The sequence below is a fragment of the Aulonocara sp. 'chitande type north' Nkhata Bay genome, linkage group LG5 (genome assembly GCF_057382095.1).
Source record: "Aulonocara sp. 'chitande type north' Nkhata Bay isolate Kocher_YH1m ecotype deep benthic linkage group LG5, A_spYH_male_GT1.1, whole genome shotgun sequence".
Lineage (NCBI taxonomy): Eukaryota > Metazoa > Chordata > Actinopteri > Cichliformes > Cichlidae > Aulonocara > Aulonocara sp. 'chitande type north' Nkhata Bay.
In genome coordinates, this window is record NC_141348.1 from 37,308,607 (window position 1) to 37,330,448 (window position 21,842).

The following is a 21,842-nucleotide window of genomic DNA, read 5'->3' on the forward strand; positions in this document are numbered from 1 at the left end:
GTGTATTATTTTTTTTCTATGTTGTAGATACACGTTCTTTTTTTTTTCTGCATTATCATCCATCTGTAGGCAAAAGACAAATTTATATTATAGGGCAAAACACATGGTTAAAAGCTGACCATTGTAGTTAAATCTGTTAACTGTCATAGGCAGCTCCATATTCCATACTGCATTTCGTTGCCCTGTACCTGTGCATGTGCAATGAAAATAAAGTTGAATTCTATTCTATTCTATATTCAATATTCTTTGTCTATTATATTCACTATCGCTACTCTGTACATGTCCAGTCCATCTCAGCCCTTCTTCTTTAACTTCCTCTCCAAATTGTTTAACCTGAACTGTCCCTCTGATGTAATTTTTAATCCTGTCCATTGTGGTCACTTCCAATGGAAATATGAGCTACCTTTCATTCCTCTTCTCTCCAAAGCATGCCTGCATTTCTTCAGGCTCTATTCCACCTGCTCCCACTCGCACTAAAGATCGCAGTGTCATACAATGGCTTCATACTTTCTCAGTATGAAGAAAGATCCATCCATCCATCTTCATCCGCTTTATCCGGGGCCAGGTCGCGGGGGCAGCAGCCGAAGCAGAGAAGCCCAGACCTCTTTTTCCCCAGCCACCTCCTCCAGCTTATCCGGGGGAACACCAAGGCGTTCCCAGGCCAGCCGAGAGATATAATCTCTCCAACGTGTCCTGGGTCTTCCCCGGGGCCTCCTCTTGGTGGGACATGCCCGGAACACCTCACCCAGGAGGCATCCTTGTCAGATGCCCGAACCACTTCAGCTGGCTCCTTTCGATGTGGAGGAGCAGCGGCTCTACTCTGAGCCCCTCCCAGATGGCTGGACTTCTCACCCTATCTCTAAGGGAGAGGCCAGCCACCCTTCGGAGGAAGCTCATTTCCGCCGCTTGTATCTGCGATCTCGTTCTTTCGGTCACACAGCTCGTGGCCATAGGTGAGGGTAGGGACGTAGATCGACCGGTAAATTGAGAGCTTCGTTTTTACACTCAGCTCCCTCTTCACCACGACGGACCGGTGCAGCGTCCGCATCACTGCAGCCGCAGCACCAATCCATCTGTTGATCTCCGGCTCCCTTCTCCCATCACTCGCGAACAGGACCCCGAGATACTTAAACTCTTCCACTTGGGGCAGGAACTCTTCCCCGACCTGGAGTGGGCACTCCACCCTTTTCCAGCTGAGAACCATGGCCTCAGATTTCGAGGTGCTGATCCTCAGTCCCGCTACTTCACACTTGGCTGCGAACCGTTCCAGTGCGTGTGTTAAACAATCTGGTTAATAAGTCCACTGCTCTCTCTCGTAGACATCTCCTCCCCCACATAGGTCATCTGGACTAACCATCTCTTTGGCTTCAATTCTCTTCATAGCAGCCTTCACTTCCTCCTTACTTACCCTTAGCAATCCCTGATTTCGTAACTGTCCACCATCTACCATCATCTCTCATTTTCTTCATTTATCAGTTCCTTAAAGTACTCCTTCCATCTTTGCAGCAAACCCTTTTCACTCATTAGCACATTTCCATGTCTATCTTCAATCACCTTGACCTGCTGCACATCATTTTCAGCTAGATCTCTCTGTTTAACCTGTCATTAGTCCGTTTGTCCTTCCTTAGTATCCAGTCTCACATACAACACACTGTAAGCCTTTTCTTTTGTTCTCCAGCTAGCCTTCAGTACTCCTACTGTCTTCATGTCTGACTATATGGAGAGAGGAGAACCTTCCAGATAGACAACCATTTCTACAGCACTCTGCCAATCAGACCTGCATGGTAGAGTGGCCAGACAAAAGCCAAACCTCAATAAAAGGCACATAACAGCTAGTCTTTGCCAAAAGGTACCTACCCGAAGGACTCTCAGATCATGGGAAACAAATGAGACAAAAATTGAACTCTGAATAACAAGCGTCATGCCTGGAGGAAACCAGACACTACTCGTCACCTAGCCAATATCATCCCTACTAGTTATGGATCAAACAATACCGAAGCGCTGTTTTGTGTATCCAGAACAAAGACCTGAAGCCCTGTATTGGTATCGGTGCGTGTATCACGTATCACGAAAAATCACCAATACAGCTGCTGTGTCGTACAGCGATGAGGCACCAAATTATGTTTATTGGAAAGTGAAAATTATGACTCATCTGCATTCACATTGAGAAGAGAGAAGATTGTCTTTAGTGCAGTTTGTGTGTTTCTTTTTGCCACATTTATTATCCAGTGAGAAAAGGAACATTTTCTCCAGACTGAGATCATTTTGATCTCCTAGCACCAAATAAGGTAAATGTTTTTCCCTTTCCTTTTTCTACTTTTGCTCAATTGTCATCAGTTATTTGTGTTCCAGTTTTTTTTCCCCGAAGGACTCATTTAAATTTGTTATTAATTATTTTGACCAATTTAACTTTCTCATGCTTAATAGACATATGTAAACCCTGCCTTCACATACAAGTATACAAGCACTCCCACTATCACAAGCACTTAGATTTTCTAAACTTCTCTTTCTCACTTATAATTCCTTGCAAAAAAACCCCAACAACAGCATTTGATATAGTGTATTAGTCAACCAATCATTTGTTTGCTATAATAAATCAATCAATAATAATTGAAATATAAATACTTTTATCACACTTTTTGCACAGCATTTTATCATGAACTGGTTAAACAGGACCCTTCATCATTCATGTGATGTCTAGATGTCAGAATCAATTAACGTAGTTCAGTCTTTCTTTGTCCAGGTGGTCTGCAATGACTATTTAAATCCTGCAGATGTTGCTATTGAGCGAGACACCAACAGTGTCACACGTGTAGACACAATAAGGGCAATATGCAACACACCCCATGAGGTATCATCTACCCATCACTAACCACTACAGTGAAGCATGGTGGTAGCAGTACCATGCTGTGGTGATGTTTTGGGTGGGAAGAACTGGGAGTTTTGTCAGGCTTGAGGAAAAGACTAATGCAGCAATGTTCAGAAACATCTTTAATGATAACCTACTCCAGAGTGCTCTGGACCTTGGACTGGGGTGAAGGTTCATCTTCCAACAGGACAATGACCCCAAGCACACAGCCAAGATAACAAAGGAGTGGCTTCAGTACTATTCTGTGAATGTCCTTAAGTGGCCTGGCCAGAGCCCAGACTTGAACTCGATTGAGCATCTCTGGAAAGATCTGTTAGTAGCTGTACGTCCCCATACAACCTGATGGAGCTTGAGAAGTTCTGAAAATTAAAAGGGAGAAACTGCCCCAAAATAGGTGTAGCTCAAAAAGACTGAAGGCTGCAATTGTTACTTCAACAAAGTTTTGAGCAAAGGTTGTGAATACCTATGTAGATGTTACATTTTTGTATTTTATTTTTAATACATTTGCAAGAATTTCAAGCTAACTTTTGTTAAGGGTATTGTGTGTAAAAGTAAATAATGAATATAATCAATTTTGTAATAAAAATCTAACATGATAAAATGTGGAATAAGTGAAACATTGAATAGTCTATGGAAGGTTAAAAGACTGCAAAAAGCAACAAATTATAACACACATAACCTTATTGGAAGGCGACAGTGCTAACCACTGCACCCACTGTAAAATGAATCACTATAGACAAAACAAATTTACAAACAGGTTTAATGACTTTTCTGGGGGGGAGGGGGATGGCCCCAAAGGCACCATGCGTCATGTATTGTTAGATACATTTGTTGATTACATAGTCCAACTTCTACTCAAAGTATAAAATTGCAATGCACATTGGTAACAAAGACAATAGTAAACCATCTTAAACCAAAAAACAAAGAAGAAAACTGCCCACACCATTCAGAATATGATACATTAGATATCTCATTATTAATTATCAATATCAGCACAATCACACATTTTTTTTTCAGTGAAGCATATGGCAAACACTGAAAGTCAAGACAACTGAATCAAAACAAAATATTAATCTTTATAATGGCAAAAATGTCTGTATAAAAGATAGACTGAGATACCTACTAGAGGAGGAGTGTTATTGTATCTAGCTTGTGAAATATGACATTCAAAGCCAGGTGCAAGTATGCCACCATACAATATTTTAAATTTGAACTTGTCCAGTGAACCTCACAGAGTAGACACTCATCTAGCAGGACCCATGAGTTGGCAGTAAATTCTATCTCTAATATAAGTCCTACAATACTTTTAACATCTCCATCATGGTGGAAAATCATCACCAATACCCCACCCTTCCCTCCTGCTATTTCTTGTTCAGCCCTATAAATAACAATCAATGGTCATACTCCACAGCACAGAGACAATAGCTCTCTTTCAAGACAGTTATTCAGATTGATGTAACAATTATTTCATATGTAATGTCAGTAAAAAATGTCTTAAATATCAAAAAGTATTTTAATTAATGAATGCAGCTTCTCCACACATTACAGAGAGGAGTGAAGCCAATGTACCAACTTCACAGCATACAGTCTCTTTTTTAAACAAAAGAAACAGTGGTTAACTTCTCTCTGCTTTAACCATGGTCTCTGTGCTGAGTTTAGCTGATCACAAATATGAAGACCCCCCCACCCCCAAATACTCCTATGTAACACATATTCCTTTAGTATCCACTTACTCACAGTACAGAAACAATTCATTTTATTCAGTAACGCTACATACCTCAAGGCAGAAAATAAGCACTGTGTTGCTGCACTTCTTAATCTTTTAAGTGCAACTGAGCACACGTCTTCAAACAGAGAGAAATAACAGGGCATCTCATAAGTAAGGCAAAGCCCTGGGTTTATGTCAGGAAAGCAAAGGTTCAAGACATCCCTAGTGTCAAAATCAGTTATAGATAGATGCTTGTAAGACCTGATTTTTTTTTAAAAAATTGTGTAATAATATATGTATAAAAAAAAAGAACCTTAATAACATGGCGACACAATTAACCTTCTCCCTGTACACTTGGACTGTAAAACCTGGGATGTTGTTTTTGTTTTTTTGTAAAATAGACCTCATCAGAATTAGTTATCCCACTCCTCTGCGTGCCTGAATACAAGAACTGCCCCAAAAGATGTTGATCTGAGGTTTCTTTCCACATTTTTTTTCAAAATACCTGTATGAATATTTTCTTTTCATTTAAAAACAAGAGGTAGTAAAAATAAGGCAATCCGAAGTGGCAGGCAATCATAATCTTTGGAGAAAAAGGCACTTTGTTTCCTAAACACCTAAACACAACTTGACCCCACTTCCATGGTAATTTTCTCTCTAGTTTTTCAATGCTATTTACACTTCTCTTGTTGCTCAGAGTGTGTTCCCTTGGATACTTTAAGAGTCTTTTCAACCCTAAACACGTTCTCATCCCCTCGATAAAACATTTCAGGCTCCGTCGATTTTTGCAAAAGTGACCCACTTCATCTAAATCATGTTTAAACACATGGAAAATAACTTGTCTGCAATTCTTCAAAATTTCTTTGCGTGCTGGCATGTTGAGATTCGCTCTCTCTTTTTTTTTTTCCTTGGATACTTTTTTAAAGCATGTAATGTGTCCATGTTAGTTCGGTCTAGCATTGCTTTGAATGTTTTCATAATTTCTCCTGGATCGTTGAGCTGGTTAAAGAGAGACTGTGCCACACTTTATTGTGTGGCTTTTCCAAAACCTCCCTGAAGAGCTGTTAGTCTTTAACAAGTCTGTAGACGTGATACTGAGCCCCGTGTTCACTCGTGGAAACCTCAAAAACAAATGCTATACAGAGCAAGGTTTCCTGTGTGTCGCGATTCGTCACCACCTGAGGAGAAGAACAGTCCATTTAGAAATAAGCCCATAATGATCAGCTGATTTGTGAATAATTAGAAAATAGCAAATATCAACTGATAAACTGGTCTTAATGGGGACATTATGCGTAAATGTAAGGTTAAATGTTGAACTAAGCAGCCATAATTCACTGTATTTTACCTGTAGGATAGTGAAGTTTTCAAGAACACTGTTCATCATGTATTTTTCAGGTAAGTGTTTCAGTTTGTGGATAAAGTTGATCATGTACTCGCACATAGGAGAGCGGTGGATCCTGTAAACACACTTTCCTCCCTCTAGGCGGGCATACTCTGTCTGCAACACACACACAGGCGAGTCAAGAACAGACAACAATGTGCATATAATATTAAACATACTTCTCAGAAAAGACTCAGTTAAAGCACCGGCGTACCTCTACTTTTTCGACAACTTGCTTGCCAAATGAGCAGACTTTGGTTGAAACGGTGATCGTCATGTTCTCAATGCTACTGTATTGACTGCTGACACCATAGAATGAACCTGGACCGTCTGGCATACCACTGCTGTTCAGATCAGCCTGCAGAGTGCACACATGTCATCATGACAAAAGGCCCTCACATGACATCAACTTTAAATTGCATAAATAAATAAAGATGTGGATGTAAGTTATTCAAAAGAACATTTATTAACCAAAGACAAACGCAGTATAAATGAAGCAACATTCTATTAAAAGCATTGCCTCTTATCTTGAAATCATGTAATTTATCACCACATGTAGCATGGTATTGTAAGAAAAAAAAGCAGTTTGCATAATTTCCAATTGTAGAAAACAGAGGCATGATAATATTAAGTGTCAGATTATAATAACAACATACCCAGAACTTTACAAGGAAGAAAGCATTTTGGGGCCCTTTCTCATAAAGCTCTTTGAGCCCACCCTTCTTCTCAGGGAACTTGTCGTAGATCTGCCGAATGTCCACAGCCTCAAGGAGCGGATCGCTGTAGGAGGGATTGGTTTGTCCGATGTGGACAAACAAGTGTTTGCTGTACTATATTGGACAGAGACAGAGCAGATGATAAACGTTGGCTATAGGACTTGATTTAGTACAGGGAGCACGAACAAAAAAAACAACTAAAACACAGCCCTCAAACATCAGCATTAGAGAGAGAGTGAACTATCAGGACAATGTAGATGGGCTTAAATGTATTAATGCCACTACACTTTTAAACAAGTTCTTATTACTCACAAGCTGTTTGGTTGGGATATGGTGCAGACCATATTTAACTCACATTGTCTGGGTCCCTCTGGACCTCCATGAAGGCTGAGTACTCCAGCAGCCTCAGCTTAGAGGAGGCAATGGTCCGATCCTGCCAGACTGGCACTGCAGTAGCGGCTGGTGCAGGAGGTGGCGCCAAGGGCTCATAATCTTCATGTATGCAAACACATATGCATAAGCATTAATATATCACACCCATTTTCCTTTTCTGGTTTCCATTTATTGATTTATTTTGTTCAAACTTACTTGGTATGGGTTGGTTTACAGAACCTGGTAGGCTCGAGTATGGGGGCTGTGCAAATGGTTTGATACTGAAAAGTAATGAATGAAAGTGAGAAAAAGACTCCAATACCAGATTTTTGTGACACATGGGTACCTCAGTTATGCAGAATTGTTAGTGTATCAGTGTAAGCATGTGTTGCTGCACCAGCTAGGCGTAAGTCCACCTGCTTCATTGCTTAATAGTGATGCAAAACAGCATCATTTAATTGTGCTTTTGCTGACAAATTCATAAAAATACATACAATTTTTTTGTGTGAACACAAATCATCAAACACTACAAGGATTCATCTACCACATTCCTCTTTTCTTAATAAAATCTGAAGCAGTCTATTGCCTGGTGGTGGTGATGGTGGTTTACATCAGTGCAGAAAACATACAATGCAGTGTAGAAGAGTTAGTACTGCTTTGTGCTCAATGTTGAACCTTGGCTAGGGGGAACTTACGCATGGCTGGTGCGGCCAAGCCCAGGAGTCCTTCCCGGGTTGAAATCTAGAAGCAGCCTGGTGTACAAAAACGTTATTCATTAAACATTCCCTGCAATACCCACCTGATATTAAACCTAACCTCATCAGTGATTCATTTACTTATTCATGCTTTTACTTATCTCTATCACCAATGTCTTACTTCAGAAAGAATACCATGATACCACAAAGTTCCTGTGCGTTCAGTGCAGGGGTTTACTTACTCCTGAGAAGGTCCAGGCTGTCCTGGGATTTGAGCAGGCCAGAACTACAGAGTAAAGAAGAAAATAAAAGAGTCACGTGATGGAGCATTTGGGAATGGCCGCGCCATAGAGAGTCTCTGACCCCCGTCGACCCTACATTAGTTTTAAAACAAGGTAAACGCTCCCAAATAATATATTTCCTCACTGCGGTGACTTGCTAGATCAGTGTCCTCGAACTTATTGAGAGACATGGCCACAGGAACTAAGAAGAAGAGCGTGCAAACCCGAATCTCCACGGTGGCAGCGGGGGAAAGTAATGCTAGCAGTGCCAAGGTTAGCCCTGCTAGCCAAGAAGAAGGGCCAAAGATGGATATAAGCGGCCTGTTTGCCGAAATGACTAAGCTTGGAACTATCCTAACTAGTGTTGCGGCCGATGTATCTCACATTAAGTCAGATATGGTGGAACTTAAAAACGCTATAAGTGCAATCCAAATACGGATGACCGAAGCTGAGGGCCGCATTTCAGATGTGGAAGACAAAATGAGGAGCATAACAGAAGATAATGGCAAAAACGCTAAAAAGCTTGAACAACTTTGGGCCCGAGCAGACGACCAGGAAAACAGAAACCGCAGAAAGAATGTTCGGCTTATCGGTCTGGAAGAGGGTCTGGAAAGTGGTGGCAGCATAAATGATTATGTGATGAAGATACTCGCGGATGGCCTAGGTCTACGAGGGGAGGAATATGAGCTGGAAAGATGCCACAGAAGTACGAGACCACGCCTGGGACCTGGTCAGCCACCTCGAATCGTGCTGGTGAGATTTCTCCGTTACACTGCACGACAAAAAGTTATCATGACCGCTAAACAGAAGAAAGGAATACTGTGGGAGAACTGTCGTTTGTCATTTTATGAAGATATGACCGCGGAGCGAGCGGCGCAGAGGAAGCTTTTCTCCCCAGTAATGAAGAAGCTATGGCAGCATCAGATAAAGCACACTCTGGCACATCCAGCAAAACTTCGATTAACATGGAAAGGCCAGCAGAAGAGCTTTGACAGCGTTGAGGAGGCAGAGAAATTCGTGCGTGAGAACTTTCAGGAAGTGGTGGAGTAAGGGGTTAATAAGCTAAATTACGTGCATGGGAGCGCATCGTTAATAATTTCATAAGACGGGGGCGGGCTCCCTGGGGTGTCGACGGGACAGAAGGAGGACAGCAGTTCACTGTCCACGGGACCATCACGGACCAGAGACAGTTTTGCCCACGGGGCTTTTGCGCTGTCATGTTCCTTTTTTGGACGGCGCTATTTCTTTTTTTATGTTCGTTGTTTTTTGTTTTTTATTTTTTTGGTAGAGATTCTATAGGTGAGGTACTGTTCTTGTTTAAACTTATGTTCTGGTTCAAGCAGGGTTATCAGCACAGGTTAAATGGTTATGGGTTGGAAGATATAAGGCTTATAGATACCTTAACATGGCATAGTCATGGGGAATGTGGACGTTAATATTGTGTCATGGAATATAAATGGCTGTGGCACACCAGTCAAAAGAAAAAAAGTGCTTAGCTACCTCAAGTCTCATAATGCTGATATTGCATACATCCAGGAGACGCATTTTGCGAATGAAAATGAAGCATTGAAATTAAAAAGGGATTGGGTTGGGAAAGTATTTCATAACTCAAGATCAAGCAAGAGTCGTGGTGTCATGATACTCATTAATAAAAGACTAAACTTTGTGTTATTGAAGGAAAGCCGGGATGAAGACGGGCGAGTGTTGGCTCTGCAGGCTCTCATTAATGGAGTTCAGGTTGTTCTGTGCAATATTTACGCCCCAAATAGGGATGAACCTAATTTTATGGATGAGGTTAACAAGATGCTAGGGAACATGAAGGGCCAGATCTTGTTAGGTGGAGACTTTAATAATGTGATGGATGAATATATTGATAGAAGTGCCATTAATGCAACTTCAAGTACTAGAACTGGGACAGCAATAGATGCTTTAAAAGAAGATCTCAGTGTGGTAGATATTTGGAGGCTTGTTCACCCTATGGAAAGAGAATACACCTTTTACTCTTATTCGCATAAGACATATTCCCGAATAGATTATTTTTTGATTTCTAAATCATGTGTCAATTTAGTAGTAAACTGTGACATTGGTGTGATTGCTTTAACAGATCACGCACCAGTAGAATTGCACATAAATCTAAATGTCGAAAAGAACAGAACGGGTAGGTGGAGACTAAACTCAAGCATATTGCAGGACGAAAAATTTGTATCAACCCTAAAAGAGGATATAAGATATTTTTTAGAGGTGAATGTTGGATCTACGGACAGGCTGGCTATTGTATGGGATGCTTTGAAGGCATTTATTCGTGGAAAGTGCATAGGCTATAGTTCTAAGAAAAATAGAGAAGATAAGGAAAAGATAAAAACTTTGGAGGAAAATATAAGTAAATTGGAAAAACAATTAGCAGGAAAATTTGATGATAATAAATTTAAAGAGATTTGCCAGCTTAAATATGATCTTCATAAAATTTATAACAAAAAAGCAGAGTATGCCCTCTTTCGTCTTAAAACTAATTTCTATGAGAATGGTGAAAAGACAGGCAGGCTATTAGCCAGACAACTTAAGCAAATGGACAATCAGAATGTTATTACGGCAGTTAAAAAGGATGATAAATTAGTTACATCTTCTTCAGAGATTAACACAATTTTTCAAATATTTTATCAAGATTTATACACGTCCGATAACAAAGTAAGTATGGATCTGCTGAGTACATACTTTGATAAAATGAAAATACCAAAAATCTCACAAGAGGGTAGGGACAAATTGGAAACTCCACTAACTGAGGTAGAAGTAAAAGAAGCTATCTGTGCAATGAAAGCTGGGAAGTCACCAGGAATAGATGGATTCCCAGCAGAATTTTACCATAAATTTATAGATTTGCTATGTCCTTTTCTAACTGAAGTATTACATGAAGCCTTTGAATTTGGACGACTCCCTGCAAGTTTTAATCAGGCAGTAATATCACTAATTCCAAAAGGCGACAAGGATTTAACTGATCCAGGTAATTACAGACCAATAAGTTTAATCAATGTGGATTGCAAAATTCTATCCAAAGTTTTAGCAACAAGGTTGGAGGTTGTGATACCACAAATTATTCATCAAGATCAAGTAGGGTTTATCAAGAATAGATCTGCTTCTGATAATATGAGGAGATTACTACACCTGCTGTGGCTGAATAGAAATAACACAAATCCTGTATTGGCTATATCTTTAGATGCACAGAAAGCTTTTGATAGGGTGGAGTGGAACTTTCTGTTCACAGCCCTGGAAAAGTTTGGAATAGGTGACAATTTTTGCAGATGGATTAGAACCATGTATTCTGGTCCAGAAGCAGCTGTATTTACAAATGGGGTACTTTCTCCTTTTTTTAGTATTTCCAGATCAACACGTCAAGGATGCAATTTAAGCCCATTGCTATTTATAATATTTTTAGAGCCATTAGCTATTCAAATCAGAGAAAATGCAGAGATTAAAGGTGTATTTGGGGGAGGCAGAGAACACAAATTATTCCTGTATGCAGATGATGTGCTGATATTAAACCAAGACCCAACTAATTCTATCACAAAACTATTAGAGGTGATTAATACATACTCAATGTTTTCGGGGTACAAAATTAATTGGCATAAATCAGAGGCGATGCCAGTTTCCCAGGCTTGCAGTCATAACTTAATATCGGGCTTTAACTTTAAGTGGGTGGACAAGGGAATGAAATATCTTGGAATTGAATTGGACCCCAATATTGAGGATATTATGGCTAACAGTATGGGAAAATTATTAAACAAGATCAATAAAAACTTGGGTAAATGGAGTAAACTAAATTTGACATTGTGGGGAAAAGTGAACACAGTTAAAATGGTTGTGGCACCGCTCATCAACTATTATACAGGAATGCTGCCTATGTGTATCCCGCGACGGATGTTGCAAAGCTACAATAATATGATAAAAGATTTTCTTTGGAAGGGTGGTAAACCCCGTATTAACATAAATCGACTGTCCCAATCTGAGAAAGAAGGGGGACTAGCCCTGCCCAATATAGAGTATTATAGTATCTCTTTTGAAATGGCTAGATTAGGCAAACATTGGGCAGGGAAAAATAATGTAGACTGGATTTTAATAGAACAAGAGCTTGCATCTCCATTCACACCAATTGATATTTTATCACAAAAAGTGAATAATCACGGTAAGACGCAAAACCCTATTTTGAAATTTTCGAAAATGGTATGGTTGGAGGTGCATAAGAAATACAAACTTGTGCCATATGTACAGAAGTATGCCCCCTTGTGGTATAATCCTAAAATTAAAATTGGTAAGCAGACTGTTTACTGGACACAATGGCTGAGAAGAGGTATCAGAACTGTTAGTGACCTATTTGAAGGGGGTGTTTTCATGTCGTATGAGGATATTAAAAAAAAGTTTTGTTTAGAGGGTAACAGTCATTTCTGGAAGTATTTGCAAATAAGAAACTGTTTAAAAGGAGGAGTTACAATAACATGTGAAAGTAACTCGATAGAGAATTTCATGCTACTACCCCCATTTCTGTGCACAGCTGCGAAATGGTATAATATTTGCCCATGGATTAAAAACAATATAAATAAGAGCCTGAAAAAAGTATGGGAAAGGGATCTAGGGCGTACAATGGATGAAGATACATGGGATTCTATATTGTCGAACAATGGATTATACATTAGGGAAGCCAGGGGAAAATTTATTCAATACAAAATTCTTAACAGATACTATTATACTCCTTCAAGGCTGTATAGAATGGGGATTGGTAGAGATGACTTGTGTTGGAAATGCCAAAAAGCCAAAGGTACTCTGATACATGCCCTCTGGGAATGCCCGCTGGTTTTTCCAGTTTGGAACACTGTACTGAATTATTTGCAGGGGTGGACACTTTGTAACCTACCCAGATCACCTAAATTATGTTTACTAGGAGACAAAGGAGAGGTGCCGCAATTAAGTAAACACCAGTTTAGAGTGTTAAGTACTGCATTGGTAACATGTGCCCGTGTCATTTTGGAACACTGGAAGGACTCTCATATTCCAACGCTTAAAATGTGGAAAGACAGAATGATTGGGAATGTTGCATGCGAAAAGATGCTGGGAAAAATACATCATGTGACAGAAGCTGCGCTGGAACAGTGGGACAATTTTTGCACCTACATGTCTACCTGACTTGGACATTTGAGTTTAATACAACATATGTTAAAACCTCACTTGTTTTGTTTTGTTTTGTTGTGTTTTTTTTTGTTGTTGTTGTTTTTAAATTTATTTATTTTGTTTGTTTGTTTTTGTTTGTTTGCTTCTTGCTTTTGGTTGTTGCATCTCTGTATTTGCTGTTATAAAATGCAAAATCTAATAAATACTTGAATTATAAAAAAAAAAAAAAAAAAAAAAAGAAGAAAATAAAAGTCAGTGCCCATTTGAATCACTTCAAACTGCAATGAAAAACATTAATGCCTTTTAATTGCCAAAAATTGAGTCTCACTCTGGCTGGTGGATACGGGGCTGGAGGCAGTGGTGGAAGATGTTTATTTATTATACTCGGAGAGACGATCTGTGCAGATGACAGCGCTGCCATGTTCTGCAGGGCTTTGTCCTTAGATGCCTGATCCTGCAGGTTGACAGAGAGAAACAAGAGGAGTCAGCCACAAGGTGGCAGCCTAACCTCGGCATAATCCAATGCAATATGCTATCCTAATGATAATACAAAACAATGACACTGTTTGTGTATGTTTCATAAATGATTAATTAGTCTATTCTAAATAAAGTTAACATTAGCTTAGCTCAACATTCAATCTATTGTAAAGTATCAATACAACATTGTTTTGAAGATGTTTGTTTGAAAGAGCAGCTGTCAGAAGGAAGCAAAGAGAAGTACAGAAAAAAAATCAAGGTCAGTGTGTTATAAGGCTCACCACAGGAAAACAGAATGAAGAGATTCAAGTTGCAAGAGTACACATGGACAATTTAGATTAAAATTTACTATGAGAAACTTGAAACGTAGCATAAAAATGATCCAAATGCAGTCAATTGGTGTCTAAATTACCTGGAGTATTTTTTTTGTAAATTATCATTATTTTGAAAGTACACATTGTTTCTCAATTACAAACATGTCAATTCAGATTTTTGAAATGTACTATTTTCCTCGTTTTCTAATGGCAAAAAGCAATTTAGCCACCAAAATGTGACTTTGCAAGTTAAAGAAATACGCCTCAGAAGCGAGAACCCGAATCAAAGAACGACACCTTATGCCAAGCAAGCAGAACTCTGACTTTTGGCGGAGGTTGGAGAATATTAAACTATTGTAGCAGGATGTGGAGCAATACTGTGCTCAAAGCGTGGCTGTTTTCGAAGCATTGCTTCATTGCGGGATTGCAATGGGTTGGGGCGCCATGCCAGCAGAGGGCCATAGCAAAGGGACAGTGCAGTGTTGCTGCCAAACAAAGGGGAGGAGGGAAGCATATTGCACAAGTCAAATTCACTTACCAAATTCATCGCCTGAATCAAAAAAGAGAGAAACCATTAGTACTGTTCAATTCTCAAAGCTATATTGAGGTTAATCTTTTTTTTTGGTGGGCATACGTATAAATCTGAGCGTTCAAATCCAGGCCCATATTTGATTTTGTTTGTATTGTGAAAATAATGAATAACTAACAATTTCAAGTTGTTGTAAATATGTGAGGAAACACAAAGCCAATTCATTATTTCATTGAGGAAAGAATGAATTTGATTTTTTAAAGAGGATATAAAATCTGAGTGCAATTCAAAACATAGGATTATTTGTTTTATTTCGATAACTCAGCAGATATAAAATCTCAAGGAAGTTAAATCCTTATAACTTGTTACTTAATACTTATCGCTGTGCAATATATGAGATGTACAGCGGGTAGACATTTGCAACTGTTACACTTCAGATGTACACTTCACTTAAAGAGTGGCTCGGAAAACCTTTTTTTTCTTTTTTTGTTTCTAGAACTTTGAGTTGGATAAACTCAGAGTCCGCCATGGCTGCCCTCGACCTCTGGGTGTTAACGTTTCAAAACCAAGGCAAAAAGTAAAAATGACCTCATCAATCCTTGCACCGATCAAAAATGCACTCATGATGCATTATAAATCCAAACAACTGAACTAAATATATAATCAGTAGTTTATTTACAAGTTAAGTAAATGTTTAATGGGCTTGGTGTAAAGTGTATTAAATCGATTATGATTTTTTTTTCTTACATGGACACAGAAGGAAAGAGGGTATCTAATGCTTTCGTGTCAAAACAGAAGAAAATAATCTTTATTCTTATAAATTCTAATAAATTATTCCATGTTAACGTTTTCAAACAGAAAGTGGGTTCCTTGATCCTTTATGTCTTATCCAAACAAGACAGTAACTTTAAAAGTGTATTATTTTTTCATTAAAATATTCATGTGAGATAATTAGAAGGACTAATAAAGTGACCTCTGTGATACCTGTACAGTTAGTGGAGAATTTGTAGACAAACAAGGGAGGAACAGGGTGAAGATTTCACCATGAAAAGTCTATGTAATCAGAAAAACACATCTCATTTTAAATGGGGTCTTTGTATTCAACATGACCTAGGAGTTTGTAGACAGCTCAGAAATAAAGTCAAAACTTATGAAAGGTGATGCTTGATGCATCTACTTCTTTTTAATTTAGAATACTAGCCACCGTTGGGTGCACTGCACTGAATATAGGATGTCACCACTGACAAAATGAGACTACACAGTTTTTTATTATGTTTTTTAAACAAAAAAAAATCCCTGCTATGAATGCCATTTCCCCCCAGATTAGTCTGTGTTAATTCAAGTTTTGGCTTAGGTTAGGATTCAAAAGATCACAGTATCTTTAGTATTAAGTAGTGTCTGGATATAGTTTTTTACTCATATGTGAAAATGCAAAAAACAACAAAAAGCATAAAGAGTTGAAAGAGGATTTACGAAGTTTGAGAAAAGTCAAAAGGAGGCACAAGATTACAATGGAGGATTATTTTTCTATGTTGACTTTTACAAAAGGCATTACAAAGAAGCACACTCTAGGAGCTCAGGATCTCAGAGACAGTTTTAGGGAAAGAAAAGGTCTCAGAAGAGTACAGTGTGATGCAGCAGCATGACTGGCACAAAGGAAAGATACATAGCGGGAGCAACATGCAGCTAAATGATCTTTCATTCAAATTTCATCAGCTTGTGCAGCATTCATTTCAAGTAGAGGCTAGAGGATGAGATAGAATAATTCAGAGGATGAGATTGAATGCATTCCTACAGCTCAAAATCGTAGTAAAAACTCTCTCTGTCGGTGCATTGTATGCATGGCACAGATGCAATATTATGATGATTTCTAAAGCTTAACTGTTAAACAATAATGCGCATGGCAAGCTTGCATCTACTTATGCAGCCAGAATAAACCTCATCTTAAAGCAAGGACTGATAAATATATTCACAAATTAGCAGGTTAGTGCCAAGCCAAGCATTTACCAGCCCCACAGGCCGCAGTGAAGCGCATACCTTTAGCTTTGACTGGATCTCGCGAGATTTTCTCCGGGCGAGAACCTGCAAGTGGCTAGAAACCTGCACAGAAAAATAGCCAAGAGGAGGAAAGAAGAAAGGAGACAGAGAGAGAAGAGAAGAAAGAGAGAAGCCGTAACCAAAGAGGAAAGAGACGCCCAGTCAGTGTTGCCGGGAGGCAGGCTGGCAGCACCTACCTTTATACCCGCCTGGTATTCACGAACTTTCTTCCGTGCTAACACCTGTATGTGACTAGACACCTAAAGGGGTGTGAAACATCATTTGAGCATAAAAATAACATGCATGCAGATCCATGCACACAGGCCACACATCTATACAAGTGCTGATCCACACACACACACACCTACACACACACACACACACACACACACCTTTTACAGGATCATGACACACACTAAGAAATCTACACATAAAATAAGAAAGTGGATTTAAAGGACAAAGCCGTTATTTTTTCATATTAAAGTCTAGACAGTTAATTGAATGAACTAATTAATAAAAAATGATAAGTTAAAGGTTTATTTATAAAGACAAAATGTATTTGTTTAATGTTTCAGTTTGATAATTTGTGGTCTATACTATTTTTGTCCAAAATCAAATCAATTGTTAATAATAATAATAATAATACAGTAAATTTTAAAACCAGACTTGTCCTCTGAAGTACTCATAATCCACTTTTTTTAAGGAAGCCACCAGACAAAGCTGTTTTGATGATGGATTTTTTTCTACGTCACCCAGTCAGCAGCTGGACCCAAACATTAAAGTCGTAAAAAACTTGATTACCTGTTTTCTTGTCCGGGTTTTGCCTGTTCTCAGCTTGATGTACCTCGCTATTAATTCATTGCGACCTGTAAAAGAGAGACAAAAAAAGTGGGGGCTTATCTTACAGGATGGTAATTGGATTACACTAAGCACAGACAGACAAACAGCAGGTGTCTCCAGAGTCACTTTTAATACAATGACACACAAACTGGCAGACAGATTGAAAAAAAAAATATCATTCAACATTTGGAGATTACTTGCAATATCACAAACTGGACAGAAGGTGGCACTCTTCTCAAGTCTTGATCTCATGTCAAAAGAAAAGTAGTGTGGCATTTCTCAAAGCTCAGAACACTTGTCAGGAGCCACAGAAACACCTCTGTTTCCTATAGGGAGATTTTTTTTAAGCAAATTAGCAAAGAGTACATTTATTTGTTTTATCCCTGGGTTTTCACTAGATTGTTTCACACCTCCTTAAATTCAGCTCACATGGCCCTGAAGCCTAATTACAAAGAGTACTTAAAAACAGAACCGCGTTTTTTTTCCCCCCATGCCATAACATCTACACTCGACATTCTGCACAAACAGGTTGTGCAGAGAACAGGATTCTATTTCGGGCTTTCACTGTCCTCTATATCTACAGTGCAGCGCATGTGATTCATCAAGCCATACCTTTTCAACAAACTGCAGCTGTGGTCATGCAAAAATCATCTCTGGAGTATGAGAAGTGCAAAAAGTGTTATTATGTTGTCTCAGTGGAAAATCAGTCCATCAGTGCTTTCAGTTATCTTCTCTGCCAAGTCACGCTTATTAGGTTTCTGTGGCTGAAAATCGGGCCAGAGGGAGAGGCTGAACTGCCGTATTATTATGAATAATGGCCTTAACTCTGCTAAACTTGCTGACATAAATTTACACCAACAAAATTGGTCAAGATGCGCCTTCATGAACACACAAAAGACTATGTGTCTAGATGTTCAACAGCTTTCCAGACACATAATGGCAGCAGAAACAAGTCCTGTTTTTTTCACTTTAGCACTTGGCCTCCGGAAGGCCATGGTTAGTGCAATTACCATAAAAGTACTGCAGGCCATCTCCAGTAGGCTTGCAGTACTCACCGTACAAGCCAACCACTCAGTCCGGCAGTCGGCCAGCAGAGCAGAGCTGAACTGTCTGCCGATACTGAGGTAGTCCCTCCCCTTCTGCCCCGGGCCAAGGATGGACACACCCGCTTCAGCGCCTCCGCATTCCTAGCATTCCTCTAAGCCTGTCACATCTGTGCTAGCCAGTCTGATTGGCCTGGGCCCGTGAACACAGCCAGAACTCGGGTGAACACACATATGTTCATATGCACTCCCAGCCCTGGGAGAAGCAGGGGTTAGAGCTGGAGTGAAGGCCATCAGGATGGGGTAAGGGGCAAAAGGGCAGCTGAGAAGGGCAGTAACTCTTGCAGGAAACACAAAGCCATAACTGTCTCTGCCAGCAACTGCCACCTGGCAGTAAAGTAGCCCATTTCCCAAAACAACAGCACCCTGTGACCCCGCAGTCAGCAGACAGCCGCACCTGCTGCCGACCATCCCAACAGAGTGTGGCAAAGAAAGAACAATGACATCAACCCCCACCCAACTGTCACTCTCAATCGCTTCAGCTGGCGAAAAAGCAATGCAGCAACAACAACCCCACAGTTCTGATATGAATATAACCGATATCTCACTGTACATTACTGTGTACTGAAATTAACTTGGTGCTACAGGCTTGACCAAGAAAGATAAGAACTTGAAAGATGTGGATGAGGTGTAACTCGCACACTTTCCGGACTACAAAGAGGTTGAATAAAACTCAACTTTCTGTTATGGTGATGTCAAGATGTTAAGATTTTTGAAACTTCCCACAGTGATGAGCAAAGTAAAGGCTCTGAATTGTGTGGTAAATGATAACCTTTCACCTGTTGGACAGTGAAGTTCTTTAGTTGAGGTGCTGAGAACCAAGTCTTCATTTTGTGGACCTTGGAGGTGTAACTTATTTTGTAAAGAGTTTTTCCTTTTCTTTTTTTCAGATGCACAGCAGCTGAATCATACTGGTAAAGCTTGCAGGGGAAGGCCTGAACAACTAAATGTAGTACCAGGAATTATGTCAACCATCTGAAATGAAAAGCATGACATCCTTTAAAGATGTTACCTACAGCTCATAAGGAAGTGACTTGGTTTTTTTTTCTTTTTTGTTTGTTAGTTTTTTTATTTTAATTGTATATTGCCAATCTCCTTAAATGGGTACGAACTGCACAAGCCAACATTATAGCCCAGTTGTAACTAGATTACATCTAGACACAGGTAAGAAAAATTGGAATTCAAATTGTGGATAGTGATTTTAAGCAAAGGTGATCCTGCACCCTTATTTTAAGCAGGAATAAAAAGGTTCCTGACTATAAAAATGGAGGCAGTAGGTGTAATATACTCCGAAAATAAATTAACAAAATAATTCATTCATTAATTTCTTAAAAACATCAAAGCAGTAGCAACAGTGTATGCCAGTAGCTGTTTTGTGCTAATTAATACTTCAGCAAGTTCTTCTTTAGAAAGAATACCCAGAAAGACCGGTTAGATTAGTTGATACTTTTTAAGGATACTACTTCCTTAAAACTGTAAGACATTAAAAAAAAAAAAAAAAAAAAAAAGCAACAGAGAATCACTGCGTCTTCAATCCGCACCCGCAGTAGCAACATCTGCTCAGATTTGACACGGTCAGGGGGATCAGAGCGGGAGTAGCACGGACTGCAGGGGATCATGACAGGTGCTTACAAAAACACAGACACACTTGTACAGTGGTATGCAAAGTCTCATTGTCCTCTATTTTCTCTACATTTGGTCTTTCCATCTCTCTTTCCGCCTTTTGAACTGCTTATGACTTTTTTGTTGATTGCTCAACACCCCCTCAGATCGCTGCAGGCTGCCATTCTTAACCTCTTCATTGACAAGACACGCCTATCTTTTTCTTATACTACATTACTGCTGGAATTTTCCACTTACACACCAAGATAGTGAGCAAAAAGGTACTCTCTCTTCACTCACCATAACCCCCACCACCCAGAACCTTTTATACGCCCTTATTATCTTCTCTCCTCCCTTGCCATAACACTGAGGTAATCCAAAATTGCTAATATACTGCTCAGCCATGACTGAAAACATTCCTTACATCTCAGTGAGTAACTGACAGAGAAGCTACATGGCTGCTCAGTCATCATTACAAACCAAAGCTGCCCACCCCCTTTTCTTTTTCTTAAATATGTCCACATACATGCTGTGTTTTGTCAAAGTTGTGCACATGCACCGAACCTGCTGGCAATTCAACATCAGTCCACGAAGGTAGGAACAGACATAAACCCTTGTTTAGCACTCAAATCTTTCTCTACTTTTATTACCCAGAGTGCTCTTTAGTAGTGACAGCTGCAGGTCTAAAAGAGAAAAAGGTGTGTGCTTTGGGTTTGACACACCTGTTGAGGCCAGAAAACGTAGGTGAACAACATGTCAGCACAGCCCCAAGGCCAAACAAGACGGGCAACATTTTTTCCATCTTCTAACGACACTTCCTCTAAATTTACTGTGTGCCATGAGCCAACCATTTCATTTTACCAAGAATAAAGTGCCTGACTCTTGTTTAAATGTTTTATTTTTCATTAATCTGAAAAGATGCATACGATAATCTTTACCTGTAACAAATGAGTTCCTTTAATCTGAACAAATGATCTGAAAAAGCAACCAAAAGGTTTGACATTTTGGTAAATATTTACTTACGAATAAGATGAGATGACTGACTCCCCTCACCTGTCTGTTATAAGGTTATTAATATAACCTTATAAGCTTGCATTGTAGCATTATATGCATTATAGCTTGCATTGAATTTTGTAAACAGGTTGCTTGGTCCTATCCCCAAGTTTTTAAAAAAAATCCACAAACAAGCAGCTCTAAAACTTGTTAAAGACATTAAGTATATTTAAAAAGTTGGAGCATAAAAAATAAAAGTCAAGTATGGGGGTCATAAAACCATTAAAGTTTGCTTTTATAGGGGCATGAATTAGCTACTTGACTTTGAGACAGTGACCTCTGAGTCTAAAACATAACCAACCTCATTGGTGTTCAATTTTTCAATTGTAGTGTATTGCATTTTACTTCCTGCATTGAATGCAAGCAGAATCAAGCCAATTAATTAAATAATAGCAACTTAGGGTAATAAAACTTTAGTGGCAATGTGTCGTCTTTGAGCAATATTTTTTTCTCTCTTGGACACTGTACTTGGAGAATGACTTTTACGGCGCCCTACAGCTGCTAAAACACCAGTTTACACAGAAAACCTTAAATTTTAATCAGAACCATTTACCATTTACTCTTTTAATTTAAAGCTTTTAATTTCATGGTTGTGCAAGGGGCAAATTGTGTGTGCCACACCTTCTTCTAAAAATGCCTCTATACATTCTGTTATTAGCATTAATTAATTTCTTTTTACCTCTTACAAAACTGCTACAATCACTTCTG

The 21,842-nt window shown here is 39.2% G+C and overlaps 1 protein-coding gene across 10 annotated transcripts in view; it reads right to left on the bottom strand.

The window, feature by feature from the left end:
- Positions 1-3,611: 3,611 nt before the first annotated feature.
- tead3b (TEA domain family member 3 b) overlaps positions 3,612-21,842 on the bottom strand; it is a 36,505-nt gene continuing 18,274 nt past the window's right edge. The window contains exons 4-16 of one of the 10 annotated variants that reach the window (XM_086293358.1): positions 17,338-17,402; positions 16,734-16,796; positions 16,537-16,599; positions 14,509-14,520; positions 13,508-13,633; positions 7,984-8,027; positions 7,742-7,798; positions 7,263-7,327; positions 7,030-7,166; positions 6,615-6,788; positions 6,173-6,316; positions 5,923-6,075; positions 3,612-5,755 (exon numbers count right to left, since the gene is read on the bottom strand). In XM_086293358.1, coding sequence (XP_086149484.1) covers positions 5,642-5,755; positions 5,923-6,075; positions 6,173-6,316; positions 6,615-6,788; positions 7,030-7,166; positions 7,263-7,327; positions 7,742-7,798; positions 7,984-8,027; positions 13,508-13,633; positions 14,509-14,520; positions 16,537-16,599; positions 16,734-16,796; positions 17,338-17,402 — 1,217 coding nt within the window. In that variant the 3' untranslated portion in view covers positions 3,612-5,641. The remainder of the gene's footprint in view (positions 5,756-5,922; positions 6,076-6,172; positions 6,317-6,614; positions 6,789-7,029; positions 7,167-7,262; positions 7,328-7,741; positions 7,799-7,983; positions 8,028-13,507; positions 13,634-14,508; positions 14,521-16,536; positions 16,600-16,733; positions 16,797-17,337; positions 17,403-21,842) is intronic. The other 9 variants (XM_086293362.1, XM_086293361.1, XM_086293359.1 and 6 more) reach the window with 9 other exon arrangements.